Genomic DNA, 14,222 nt, shown 5'->3' with positions numbered 1-14,222 from the left:
ATAAAATTTATTTATCTAACAAAGTGTAAAACGAATAATTTGTAAACAAATTTGATATCTTTTTATTTATATTTGTTTATTACATTTAAGGAATAATTACTTGTTTATTAAAATATCTGTCGTACTGTTTACACCCTACAAGAAATGTAATGTGGAAGTTGACTACTTGTTTGTAGAAGTCCCAGTCCCCAGTCCAATTCCCAAAAGTTTGCAAAGCAGACCATTCAACAATGAACGGGTGTCGGCATGTGCATCACTCGGTTTCACTTCAAAGTTCAAGCGACCAGTCACTTCTATTTCTATAGAAAGCGTTGAAAGCACCAGTTCCCATTGGTATGCCTTCTAATCATAACCAAGTGCAATATTTTACACTACTCATGACAATCATTCTTACAACTCACTGAAGAGAAGCACAATTTCTGCAAGTGTCCGACAAAAGGTTTGTTGGGATTTGGGATTATGAAGTTAATCTGTCATACTTAGACCAGCAGGAGTATCCAGAAGCATGTGCCAACCCCATGGTTTTTTTTTTTTTGTTAAACTTTCAATATAGGCATCTACTACTTAAACCATTGCAACACCATTTTCCAACCCTTGTCATACAAGCTCACAAATCACAACCTCTCTCACACAGCACAGCACCAATCTGACCAACATGCCTCAACTTGCTGACCTCCAAATCGCGGCTCTTGCCTTCCTCTTCTCCACCCTCGCTGCTCCACTCCTCACCATCATCAACCCCCTGGTCTCCGCTTCCCCAAACAATTTGTTTTCCTTCTTCAGCACTGCACATTCCAACAACTCTATCTTTTCCTCATACCAGCGAACTCAACCAAACGTTAAAGCCTATAACGTATCAGATGGGGTCCCTGAAGGCTATGTTTTTGTTGGGAAGCCTCAGGAGGACATTGAGTTTTTCATGAAAGTGGCGCCAGAGAACTTCAGGAAGGGAATGGAAGTGGCAGTGGCAGAGACAGGGAGAAAAGTGAGCTTGGTTACTGATGCTTTCTTTTGGTTTGCCAAAGAGATGGCGGAGGAGAATGGTGTGCCTTGGCTACCCTTTTGGACTGCTGGGGCTTGCTTCCTCTCTTCCCATCTTTATACTGATCTTATAAGGGAAAAATTAGGCGTTGGAGGTATATTTCCTTTCTTTTTCTTTTTATTATTTTGTAAAACACCTCCATTTTACCATGTTACAATCATATATTGGAAGGAACCCTTAATCATTGGTTTCAGAGATGGATTTACTTACATCTGTCTGTGTAAATCTATACAGGCATTGTTGGGCGAGAAGATGAAACCCTCAACTTCATTCCTGGAATGTCTAATGTACGCATCCGTGACTTGCCTGAGGGAATCCTTTTTGGAAACTTGGAATCACTCTTGTCTCGCATGCTGCATCAAATGGGCCAAGTGCTACCTTAGGCAGCTGCAGTCTGCATAAACTCTTTCGAAGAACTAGACCCTGTTATGACAAATGATTTCAAATCCAAGTTCAAGCAATACCTAAATGTTGGACCTTTCATTCTTTCAACACAACCACCATCAGTTCCTGATTCATATGGTTGCCTGAAATGACTTGACAAGCAAAACCAGCAACCGTGGCTTATATCAGCTTTGGCTCGGTTGTAACCCCACCTCCAAATGAACTTGTAGCACTAGCAGAAGCATTAGAAGCTAGCAGGGTTCCATTTATATGGTCCCTTAGAGATAAATTAAAGGTAAATTTGCCCAATGGATTCCTAGACAAGGCAAATGGTATGGTGGTTCCATGGGCACCCCAGATAGATGTGCTAGCTCATGGTGCTGTTGGGGTGTTCATAACTCATGGAGGTTGGAACTCACTAGTGGAGAGCATAGCGGGTGGGGTGCCAATGATTTTCAGGCAATTTTTTGCTGATCATAGGCTGAATGGAAGAATGGTAGAGGAGGTTTGGGAGATTGGTTTGATTGTTAAGAGTGGAATTTTCACAAAGAAAGAAATAATGAGTAGCTTGGATCTAGTTTTGGGACAAGAAAAGGGGAAGAAAATGAAGGAAAATTTGAGGGAAGTTAAAGAAGCTGCACAAAAAGCAGTTGGACCAAAAGGGAGCTCTACTGAAAATTTCAAGAAATTGTTGGATTTAGTATGTAGCCAAAATTATGCCTAGAATTGATTATCGAGTATAGTGTGCGGAATTGTAAGCTTTTATGTCTCGGATGTAATGTTTCAACCAATGACTTCCAATCCAAGTATCTGAAGCATAATAATTGCATGTTGTTATAAATACTAAATGTGTTGTTCTCTATTCATTCATATCCGCGAGGTAATTAGTAAAACAACACCAGCATCCCTGAATGTAAATATAACTTGGTTTTTATATCAATCATAGAGATATACATTCTTTTGATTCAAAATTTTCATAATTTTATTTTATAAAAAAATTTTATTATTATAAATTTAAATCATTACATATATATTATATTATATTTTATAATTTTTTATTGCGAGAATGGGAGCATTATAATAATTATCTCAACCTATGAAATGAATGTGAATTATGAGATTTTTTAATCTTGAATTTTCTCGCATAGCCCGAAGTTACTCCTAATAAGTTGAAATGTGTAAGGCAGAGCTTGTTGAATTTGGGCCGTACTTGCTTAAGCAAATTCCAAAGATGAACAGAGTCTGGGCTCCCTCATGCCCATCACCTATTTTTAGATAAAGCCTAACAAAGATCCATTCTTTGATTTATTGTTAATTTTTATTCCAAAATAATTTTATTTTTAGTGACATGAATCAGTTATAAATTGTTTTTTAACAAAATTGATTTGTTATACGAAATTTCTTTTATTTTTGTTATGAGTGCGTACGTAAGGCTGGTCTGACTTCAGCTATTTTGCATGATAGTTCTACCCAAACCCAACCCACCCACATTGCTCGCCTTCTCACAGGACTCTTTAAAAGCCGAAACACTGCTTCACCTGCTACACAAATATATATATTTATCGCGCAAACACTTTTTTTGCATACATGGATCATTCAAAGAATTCTTGTATGGGAACTTCTGCCATTGTTTTTCTCCTTTTAACTGCAGCTCTCTGCATTTGTCTATGGTTTCCTTCAAGATCTAACCCTTTCCTCCCTTACCAACGAAGCAACCGCCCAAGCTCTAATTCTGTAAGTATAAATTATTCCATGCATGATATTATTACTATTATTGATTTCTCTCAACACTAATATTATTGGTGTTGAAACTGATCATTCAGGGAAAAGACGAGCTTGATTTAGCGTTAGAGGATGCTTCCATGCCGAACAAGACCGTGATCATTACAGTTGTGAACAAAGCTTATGTTGAGCAAAGTGTTGACGAAGAAACAACAATGCTGGACCTTTTCTTGGAGAGCTTTTGGTTCGGAGAAGGTACCAGACCACTGCTTGACCATCTGCTAGTTGTTACCGTCGATCAAGCTGCCCATGAACGGTGCAAATTTAAGCGATTGCATTGTTACAGATTGGTGACGGAGGGTGTTGATTTTGGTGGGGAGAAGGTTTACATGTCAAAGGACTATATCAAGATGACATGGAGAAGGACTCTTCTTCTTTTGGATGTCCTCAAGCGTGGCTACAGCTTCATTTTTACGGTACAAATTTTTCCAACTTTGTTAATTTTAATGCTAGCTGTTAATTATCTTGGAAATTATTCAGATGAAATTTTTATCTAAGTGAAGTTATAGTTTCGGTATCCTAGTATAAAGGGAATTAATAAAAAGTAATAAAACTTATAAAATCAAGTCATGTATATCTTTAAATATTATATAATTTCAATTTTCAACAAATTTAATGATATTTTTTTAAATAGACATTTTATTCTTAAATTCATTTTATTATTTGAACTTTAATAAAATTTTTATGTAATTTTTTAAAATTGAATTGATGTCACTTGATTTTTGATACCAAACTCAGTTAAAGTTTTATAATAATATAAATATAGATATTATTTATTTACTTATTTAACCCACTTTATTCAATTGTTTCTAATTAAGAATTCTACAAATTTACTTAACTAAATAACTCCATTTAAATGTTGAACTTTTTAATACTATTTTAGTTAAGACTTAGAGTTCATTTAGGATGGAACATAGCTATCATGCATAAAGCAAAACCGATAGATTCATTTTTACTTCTATAAAATTTCTCAAAATATTATATATATATATATCAATATTTAGAGTTTGAACAACTTTAAGTAAAGTTTTAAGATTTTATAAACGAAATTAATAAGATAACATGTTTTTATTATGCTATATTTAAAATAAATTTTAATTAAAAAAATGATATATGTATTAATTTCTTAACCCACTTTATATACTAACTCATAGATTATATAGATTTGGTAATGTTGCTTATAACTCATAATGTTTGCTCATTCTATTAGGATACAGATATACTTTGGCTAAGGAATCCATTTGCAAAATTAAGTCCAAACCAAATGAAGGACCTGCAAATCAGTGTTGATTCATTCATTGGTGACCCTCGACCGGAGCATAATTTCATCAACACAGGTTTCTATTACATCAAATCAAACAACAAGACAATCTCATTGTACGATACATGGTATTCCCAAAAGGATCATTTCACAGGGAAAAACGATCAACAGGTCTTGCAAGAACTAATGCATGATGGGCTCTTCACCCGACTGGATCTCCAAGTAAGGTTCTTGGAGACGAGGCATTTCAGTGGTTTTTGTCAAGAAAGTCGAGATGTCGCCACGGTAACCACTGTCCATGCGAATTGTTGTCGTCACATAAGCGCAAAGTTTGGAGATCTAACGGTGGTTCTCTATGACTGGAAGCGATTCAAAGCAGCCATGACTAAACATCCTGCGGATGCGGATAATATAATCAGAGGTTTCAAATGGTCAGCACATACCGGATGTAAGAACTCCTGGAAAGAAAGATAATAAGTTGAGCAGACTATATCAAAGTCAACAAAGGTTTAATTATTATAGATCTTACTTAAGTTAGCTTTTAAACTTCAATATGGATCTTTAATCTTTATTGGGAATGTTTTTGCTTTCGTTTTGAGTGGATATATATATATATATATATATATATTTCAATTTTACTTAAGAAGGATTTTCTTTGTTTCTTACTGACTATCTTCGTCAACTACATCTTTTACGTCGAGATCCAAGCACATATCACGTCATGTGACTTATTTCTTTTCCTTAACCGTGCAATTAACATCTTGGATTTTAGCTTCCTTTTCTCAACATGCATTATTCTCTTTGATCTTCTTTTGTGAATAGAATACATGTCTTTCGCTTGAGTTAAAGTCAATGCTATAATGAGCTATCATCTTCTTTCGTAATTGAATGCTCCTTCAACTTTGTAGTGAAAACAAATGTGGTTAGTCCCATAGCTTCTCTCAAATTCCTACCAAGTGGAGTATCAAGACCATTCGGACTGACCATCTGATCACTTGTGTTAGAACTCAAGGACTCGGTGTGATGTTAGTTGAAAAATTGAAAAATTCTCTGCCTTTCCATGGAAAAAGCTGGAGATAATTGGTTGATTTTTTTGATAACTTTTTCCTATGACAAGATGATAAAGAACACCGAAATTTTGTAAAGCGGAAGGACTAATTGTATTAATTGTAAACGACCATCATAAGATAATCTTTTGGAAGTCCAGCTGTTAATCCTTCCAGCTATTTTTTGTATTAAGGGACCACAATGCTTTTTTCTCAAAATCAATAGTCTCTTAATTTTCGATTAAAATATTAAACTCTTAATTTAATAGTTAAAATTCAAATCTGATAATTTAATTGTAAATATTTTAAAAAAATTAGATTTTTTAAATTATAATTTTCAATTGACGACAAATTAAGTCTTAACCATTCATTTAGTTCCATTAATTATTATGAAAATTTTAGGTTTTAATATTTTATTTATTTATTCTTTTATAAAGGATATTTTAATTTAAAAATAAAAATTATAAAATACTAATATTAAAAAGTTAAATTTATTAAATAGCATCATCTAAAATAGTAGCATGAATTAAGCCTTGAATTTGTTGTAATAGATCGATTACTAGCATACCCCTTAATTGTTCATATAGTTTCTAATTTAGTCATCAAATTTTATCGATTTACCAATTTTTTATGATTATATTATTTTCTATTTAATCGTTTTTAATGAAAAGTCGTATGAAATTTACCTAATTAAAATCTTTATGTAAAGTTTTGTCTAAAACGTATATAAAATGCTAAATAAAGAAAGAATTAAAGCATTTTAAAATTAATATGAAAAAAATGTTAAAAAAAAATAAAATAAAATTTAGAATTGCCCTTCCGTCAAAAGTTGTAAAAGGAGTAAACTGCATAGCCCGTATTCCGCCCGCTTCTGTTCCATTTCACCACGAAACATCTTCGAAATAAAAGAAAAAAGGAAAAAAGAAAAAGCCAAAAATCAAAATCATCCTCCCTTCTGTTCAGCAAACAAACGCGACCTTTTGATAATCCAAATTTCTCAGCTTTTTTTGTTAGAGAGAAAGAGAAAAAAAAAAAAACGAAAAATTAAAATCAGAAGTCAGTTGTTTTTTTGAAAAAAAGAGAAAGAATCGAAAATTAAAAAGGCATGGGTCAAGCTTTTCGTAAGCTCTTCGATACCTTTTTCGGTAACACAGAGATGAGGGTATTTTTCTTCTCTCTATTTATTTCTTTTGTTTGTTAATGATTGACTATTTCTATTTCTTTTTATTTTTTAACTGAATTTTCCATCATCGTTAGGGTTTTTTGTTTTGTCCGATTTTTCCGGTTTATAATTAATGTAGAATTGAGGAAATTCCTTACCATTGTTATTGCTATAGCTTGAAAGCCATAAAAGACGATGTAGTTTGCTGAAGATCTAATCTCCAATTGACTTATGTTAGGAACTGCTCAAAGTTTTCTCTAATTGGTTAGTGATATGAAGTTGTAGATGTCTGTAAATTTAGCTAAATCTTTTCATTGCTTTTCACTAAATTGTGTTAAAAAAAAAAAAAAATGGGATCAACCTGTGAACTAGAAAACCTTTATTGTATTAGGATTTTTTGTTGCAGGAAAAATTTGTCAGTTCTGGCTGTTTTAAGGAATGTTTTTGTATCATATAAAAACGGTTGTCCATCGTGTCAGAAAATCAATTTTTTGTTGCTTCCATGGCATGGGAGTGGCAAAGACAGGGTTTTTATGTCATAATTTGAGTTGAATGATGCAAGTGTTTACATCTATTACCTTGCTGGTAGAAATGAAAATCATACCAGATGTCTTCGCTCTTTCAATGTTTGCCATAGCTAACTCTGGCTGGAGTGACATAAATGAAAAACAGACCAACAATTGGATGGTTTTGCCATTAATATTATTGAGCATTTAGAGTAAGTTAACTCACCATTTTTTTTTTTTTTTCACTCTTGGCAAGGCTCAGCATGTTTACCAGCGTGCATGACTTACATTTGCTCTAGTTTTTATATTCTATTGCTAATAGGACATGCAATAGATAATGCAGAACTAGAATATTTAAAATTGGCAGACTGTTTCATTTGTTGAATCCTGTATGCATCTATTTATTGGTTATGTCTTTTAAATTGGTCAATGTATTGGCAAAAGTCTTCTCGTGAAGTAAAATTTTTTAATTTTATGTTGTCTTTTTTCCCCCTTCAATTATCTAGTTGGATGTAGTAACAAGAAATAATTAAATGTTGTTGATTAATTGTTGTTCGGTATAACTAGTGCATCAAATATTCTTGGCAGTTCCTTGCCATTGAAGATGATAACAAACCCATTAACCCATATATTCTAACCAATGAGAAAGGAATCTTAAAGCTGTTTCAATTTATCTTTTGAGCGGTTGTCTTATCTGGAAAATGTATATTTATTTTTGAATAAATTTCTGAAATATTTATCTTAAGAATCTGTAATTGTGAAGCATGAAGTTGTACTAAATGCACATTGACTTCATTTAGGTTCTGATGCATTCCTAAAAAGGATTGTAATATCCATACATGCTTTATTATAAGCTTATTATGTGGTGGAATTATATGTGATTTACCATCGGGAATTTATTAATAGCATGTTTACTTGATATTCTGCATTGCCATTGCTTGTTATGTGGTGGAATTATATGTGATTTGCTATGGGGAATTTATTAATATCATGTTTACTTGATATTCTGCATTGCCATTAGACTATGTTGGAGGATCTAGAAATAGTAAATAGTGCTTCGTATTATTGACATGAGTACGATTGAAGTCAAACAGTGGCTTAGTTTTCTCATTTTGTTGAAGTTTAGGTGCCACGACAGATATTTATAGATGAATCAAACATGTAATGAATTATATTTTTTATCAGCTTAAATTAATATTGTCCACTTTTTTAAAATAGAGGCAGTGTTTTGATATGAGTTCACTTTAGAATCTAGAGTCGAAGCCAGTGCATTGCTGATAAATTAGTATATTGTTTTTAACTTTCTTAATTTAAGCAGTAGCGTATTTCTCATGTCTTTTCTGTGCCACATGTAGTATTATTTTATTATTATTTATGCCAGCCTATTTATTGAAGGCTCTTCTAGTTTATAAGTACTCTTATACTTAGACACAAGTGCTGTTGACTTTTTCATTTAACTTTATATTTTCCTCTCTTATGTGTAATTTTTTCTGGATCTGGCTTAGGTTGTGATGCTTGGCCTCGATGCAGCTGGCAAAACTACTATATTGTACAAGTTGCACATCGGAGAAGTTTTATCAACAGTCCCCACTATTGGTAGGTAACTTATCTCATAACAACTTGATTTTAAAAATGGTTGATTACACGATTGAGGCTCTTGTATTTTGCTGTTTTTTTGGTCCTCTCTGGAGCTCTTGACAGTACTCTCTTCTTTTTTTCTTCTCATTATAAATATAAATAGGTTTTTATGATGATATTCTTGCAAAATGATTGGATCATGTTTTGTTGATTTGTTTATCATGTATTTTTGCGTTGTTTTTGTTGTTTGTCACATTCTCAGCCTTTCTTTGATAAAAATGACATGCAAGGTGCCACTTCTGGAAGGCCTAAAACCATAATAGTGAAACTAATTATTGTTTTGCTTTTGAAAATGCAACCCTTGAAGATTTAAATTTTAATGCTTCATAAAACTAGCAAACCTGTCCAACTGTACTAGTGGGTCCTTATATCCTTTACTTTGGTTGGATGCTCTTGCATCTATGAAAAGACTGCTCTTCCTGGTTGGCCCAAATCACTATAAAATGGGATTGCATGATCTAAGGAAATATTATTATTCAATAGTTTTTCACCATGTCCACTCGGCCTGTGTTGCTGATTAGTTTAGACTTACGTGTCAATAGCAAGTTTTAGCTTATTTACAAAGTTTCCCTGTGACTGTGTCATGCACCAGCTTTCTATTGCAATATGGTTGTTGTCTGGGACAGAGATGGCGCTTCTCTAGCCTTCTTCATCATAGGCTTTATGTGAACCAAGTGGTTGAGTTGTGTGAACTTTGATTCAGTGTGTATCAGATATTATCATTGATTAGTTTTTGTTTGTCCTAATTCCTTTTCCTTGTGTAATCTTTGGAATCTGTTTCTTTTTCTCAAAGTTTCTTCCTGACGTATGTCATGGATTAGTTTTCTGGTCTTATTTCATTTTCCTTGTAAAATCTCTGGGATCCTTATCTTCTTTTTTTTTTTGAAATTTCTTCTTGGCTATAAATTAGATGTTATGAAATTTTCTCATGAGGTTATAAAAGTTTATATGAAAACTGAGTTCTTGTTGTTATCTCCTCCAGGCTTCAACGTGGAGAAAGTCCAATACAAGAATGTGATGTTCACAGTTTGGGACGTTGGTGGACAAGAGAAACTAAGGCCACTCTGGAGGCACTACTTTAATAATACAGATGGACTGGTGATAATTAGCCCTCTCCAAAAAAAAAAAAAAAAGAAAAAGAAATATCTTTTCTCCCTTTAATGTTTCTTCTGATTGATATCAATATGTGCCATTTATTGGTTACTTAGATTGCAAAAGCCTAGATTGCAAATGCCTCCTAGCATATCAATATTAGACATATTCCCTTTTATCTTAGAGCTGCTCTTTCTCCTTATTTTTCCATTTTATATGATTTGTTTTATTACATAATGTTTTCTTTTGTTGTCATTTCAGAGGGAAACTTGTATTTTTTAAATTTGAGAGATTAGGTACAATGTCAAACTAGGAGGTTTTTTATAATTTCTATGTTGGTTAATATTTCTCATCCTTTTGTCAAAACTGACAGATTTAATTAGTTAAATTGTTTGTGTTCTTCACTACTGATTGAAAAGATAAGCGCATTCATATCTCTCTCTAATATATATATCTGTGCAGATCTATGTTGTCGATTCCTTGGACCGAGAGAGGATTGGCAAAGCTAAACAAGAATTTCAGGTTGTAAAGTTATAACATACTCAAACTTGTTAGACATTTGGGCTTAACACTGTCTCATTTTTTTTAGTATTCTTTCAGACTATCATCAATGACCCGTTCATGCTCAACAGTGTCATCTTGGTGTTGGCCAACAAGCAGGACATGGTATGTTTTCTATTAGTGGTTTTAGATCTATGTCTTTCTGTGTATACTGCAAAATGCGAGTGGTATCTGCAAGATGAACTATGGAGAACACAGGCATGCAATTTTGAGCAGTCTGACATAACAGTCTCTTGGATATTTTAGTGTTGAAAAGGGATTCTTGTCTTTTCATTTGCTTGCTGTTTTGTCTTAAGTGTGTTTTGCTTTCTTACATGTAATGAAAAAGTTATTAAAAGAGCCAAAACATTGAAGGTCTTCTAAAGTGTCAGACTATAGTCCTCCTTTTTGTTATATACTTCTGGATCAGCAAAAGATTAATAGCAGCAAAGAAACTGAACTTTAATAGTATCTATGATTGTAACATATGAAGAAAATAGTACTATTGCATGTTTTTGTGTATAGAAAATTATGTTATTTATTTATGCTATGAGCTCTTAAATATCATTTGACATGTCTGATTATCATAATCAGGTTGCATCTTACCTTTGAATAAAGATTTAGAACAAAATGTTGCCTCATTGTCCATTATTGGTAAAATATGGCTTTCATGTGTAGCTGCATGTTTGATGACTTAATTTATTGACAATGTAATGTGATACCTCTTTATTAGCCCTTCCATCCCCTTCCTTTTTTTATCATTAACAATTTCTGTAGAAAAGGTGTCCAAATTATGACTCAATAGAATATTCCTTAATGAATGATCTCATGAGCTGGAAATCCCTAACCCAGGGGTCCACCCTTAAGTTGTTTCTACTTGAAGAAGTGCATCATTTAATTGCCTCATTGCCCATTATCTATAAAATATGGCTTTCATGTATAGCTGCATGTTTGATAACTTCATTCATTGTTTATCTTGTGTTCTTGTTTCCCATCGCCCTTTTTTCTTTTTTAACATTAAAAAATGTCCAAATTATGAGTCAATATGAGATTCCTCAATGAATGCTTGTATGAGTTGTAAATCCTTAACCCAGGGATCCTCCTCTGACATGTTTCAACATTGAAAAAGGCATCATTTTGTCATTGTCTGAAAACTGTTTTTGCCTTAAAATTGTCCATCTGAGAAATTGCAGCATGGGTGCTTAGCTTCCCTGGACTAAACACAATTCAATGTTGCTTTTGGTTGGATGAAATTATGAAACACAGGAGTCTTTTCAGTGTTCTCTGCTAAGAAGCAATCAGCATATAAATGGACCAGGTTGTTGTGAGTGTCCTATTAGTGCAGTTTGATTAAATTATTATGGCTGTTAGGAGTATATGTTGTGGTCATGCATAGAATAATGCAGCATTTGAACCAAAAGGACTTCTTTAAGAGTGCTTGTTATGTTTGATCAGATTGTAGACTGTTAGGATTTCTTTTTTTTTTCGGATGGTTAGAACCGACTAGGCTGGAGTGTGGTTGATTGCTGTAGCTTTTATGTGGTTGACTGCCAGTCATGTCAAGTGTCAACTTTAGGACATTAAAACCTGTTATAATAATTTAGCCTACAAGTTATTCATGTGATATTAGCATGTTTCTGTATCCTTCTGAAGATATTTTGCATCAATAGTATAAAGTTATTCATGTGATCTTTGTATGTTATGTATCCTGTTAGGGTCTTCTTGATAATACTATTTCCCACCTGTGCTGTCTAGTATTTGTTTCACAGACTTCCAAATGTTCGTAAGATATTGTGATGCACTCTGTAAATGATGCTATCCAGGATTTCTCCCTAATTACTCTGAGCCATGCATCCTGCCACCAATGTTTTCAAGTTATAACATGGATATCTAGTTCCCTCTAGTTAACCTGCATGTACGTCTGTGTTGTTAGATTGTCTCAAGTCAACTGCATCAGTGGCTTTCTCTTTCCTTCTGTTCCTTTTGGCACAATATGGACATATTTAAATTATGGCTAGGTTCTGAGGGAGCTTGTAGCCTCTTAAATGAGGCTTTATTCTAAGAAATTGGGTTAAATAATGGATTTTCCGGAATTGGAATTCTCCCATGGCAATTAATACTTAACCAAACTACCCAAAATGTATATAGAAATATTTTATTGTGAAATTTCTTGTATTTTGGAGAAAGTGGAAGCCATGAAGTTAGAGCATAGGCTAATGCAGACAAGGAAGTTTGTAATCAAAAATTGTCACTTCCCGGCTTAAAATTCAGTGTTTCTGTTGTTTTAATTATTTATTTCTAGGTGTGCTTTCACACTGAATAGTATTTCAGTTTGGATGATGAGACAAGCTATTGAGTTTTAGAAATTTGTCTTTTGAAGGTGATCAAGTTGTAAAGACTAAATTTTCTTGGGTAGCAACTTTTAAATGACTGATGAAATAGGTGTGCACTATTAACCTAGCAATACCAATATGCCTCATATTTGTTTTGTTTGGATTTCTTGATGTTATTCTTACATCTCTGCTAATAATGTAATGTGGAGATTGTGTGGAGATGTGTCTCTCTGTTTCTATGCATCAATATCTAATGTTTTTAATAGTCATCATTTTAATTTTGTTTTTGCTTTTGTTCTTATCTCCATCCAATTGTTTAGGCTGTTATTATGTTGCAGATGAAAAGGGCTAGTTCTTTTCTCCCTCTTCCTTACTTTTTTTTTTTGGCTGGATATCTAAGATGAACAGAGCAATCTTCAATAATCATCTTTTGTGCTTGCCAGTTGAAGTGAATCAGCTATTATTGTTTTTGTGTCCTTGTACTATGATGTGTACATCAAAGTTTCGTTGCAGAAAATGTCTTTCATTTTTATCTGATTTTGAGTTTTCTCGTTCCAGAAAGGAGCAATGACCGCAATGGAGGTATGTAACGGATTAGGCCTTTTTGATCTGAAGAACAGAAAATGGCACATTCAAGGTACTTGCGCACTTAGAGGGGATGGCCTCTACGAGGGCTTGGACTGGTTAGCCGGAACTCTCAAGGAGATGAAAGCTGCTGGATATTCATCATCACTGGGTTCATCATCGTTCTAAACATAAATACAGGTTGGAAGTCTTTTTATCGCCTATATGGCATTAAAACGGATCTTGATGATGAGAAAATAAACCATAATGACTTCATTTAATTTCTCAGGTACATTATCGGAAGCATTGAAGCTTGTAAGCCGTGTTTAACCATCGGGATGTCCGGAATTGTAATCAAAGTTTTCTTTGTTTAGTGAGTCTGAAGCTGATGAAGTTTTTTACTAGGGGTGCTTCCCTTCCGCTGTTTGTGGCACTTAGACAAATGAATTTGTCCAATGTGTATATTAAAAGGCAGGCATTACTTCCAATGAAAATTGTTAACTCACCGGGGATATTTTGATTGACACTTACTCTTATATGTGAAGTGGAAAATGATTGTTAATTATCTCTCATTTTTTAGGTTTTTGCTGCAAATGTTGATCCAAATAGTAGAAACAAAAACATGAAAAAAAAAAAAAAAAGGGATTCTAAATTTAACTAATCTAGATTTCATTTCTGTAGTTTAAACAATAAACACTTTCTATAACAATTTATTCAAATAAATTCTTGCGGTTGCCCTTGCAAATGAACCAAGATGATCCAAGCTATGCCTTATTTAAACGTTGCTTGGTTAATATGTTTCTGTAAGCTTTGCACGAACATGAATGTATCTCATTTCGAGCTCAAAGGATTTTTGCTTAAAACTTAAATAT

General features: G+C 33.4%; 2 protein-coding genes and 1 pseudogene across 3 annotated transcripts; all 3 read left to right on the top strand.

Moving 5' to 3' along the window:
• Positions 1-511: 511 nt before the first annotated feature.
• On the top strand, positions 512-2,248 carry LOC111277729 (anthocyanidin 3-O-glucosyltransferase UFGT-like; annotated as a pseudogene). The gene is made up of 2 exons (XR_016343547.1): positions 512-1,136; positions 1,277-2,248. The product of XR_016343547.1 is annotated as an anthocyanidin 3-O-glucosyltransferase UFGT-like (transcript).
• Positions 2,249-2,920: 672 nt separating this feature from the next.
• LOC111277728 (uncharacterized protein At1g28695-like) lies at positions 2,921-5,027 on the top strand. Its single transcript, XM_089763718.1, has 3 exons — positions 2,921-3,187; positions 3,259-3,624; positions 4,419-5,027. The coding sequence occupies exons 1-3, from the start codon at positions 3,014-3,016 to the stop codon at positions 4,941-4,943; spliced, it is 1,065 nt and encodes a 354-aa protein (XP_089619844.1). The 5' UTR covers positions 2,921-3,013; the 3' UTR covers positions 4,944-5,027.
• A 1,306-nt stretch (positions 5,028-6,333) lies between these two features.
• On the top strand, positions 6,334-13,922 carry LOC111276885 (uncharacterized). The gene is made up of 7 exons (XM_022862828.2): positions 6,334-6,677; positions 8,689-8,779; positions 9,804-9,919; positions 10,376-10,435; positions 10,514-10,579; positions 13,345-13,551; positions 13,640-13,922. The coding sequence occupies exons 1-6, from the start codon at positions 6,621-6,623 to the stop codon at positions 13,537-13,539; spliced, it is 585 nt and encodes a 194-aa protein (XP_022718563.1). The 5' UTR covers positions 6,334-6,620; the 3' UTR covers positions 13,540-13,551; positions 13,640-13,922.
• The last annotated feature ends 300 nt before the right edge of the window (positions 13,923-14,222 follow it).

Source organism: Durio zibethinus, chromosome 7, assembly GCF_047325235.1.
Source record: "Durio zibethinus cultivar Kanyao isolate XHJ-2024 chromosome 7, ASM4732523v1, whole genome shotgun sequence".
NCBI classification, from domain to species: domain Eukaryota; kingdom Viridiplantae; phylum Streptophyta; class Magnoliopsida; order Malvales; family Malvaceae; genus Durio; species Durio zibethinus.
This window is presented reverse-complemented; position numbering and strand designations above follow the sequence as displayed.

Excerpts from the sequence above, each read along its gene's own strand:
- LOC111277728 (XM_089763718.1), top strand. The coding sequence starts at position 3,014 with ATGGATCATTCAAAGAATTCTTGTATGGGAACTTCTGCCATTGTTTTT. Across the intron at positions 3,188-3,258 it reads TAAATTATTCCATGCATGAT|GAGCTTGATTTAGCGTTAGA; the intron begins ATTATTACTATT and ends CAGGGAAAAGAC. Across the intron at positions 3,625-4,418 it reads GCTACAGCTTCATTTTTACG|GATACAGATATACTTTGGCT; the intron begins GTACAAATTTTT and ends TCATTCTATTAG.
- LOC111276885 (XM_022862828.2), top strand. The coding sequence starts at position 6,621 with ATGGGTCAAGCTTTTCGTAAGCTCTTCGATACCTTTTTCGGTAACACA. Across the intron at positions 8,780-9,803 it reads ATCAACAGTCCCCACTATTG|GCTTCAACGTGGAGAAAGTC; the intron begins GTAGGTAACTTA and ends TATCTCCTCCAG. Across the intron at positions 10,436-10,513 it reads AAGCTAAACAAGAATTTCAG|ACTATCATCAATGACCCGTT; the intron begins GTTGTAAAGTTA and ends GTATTCTTTCAG.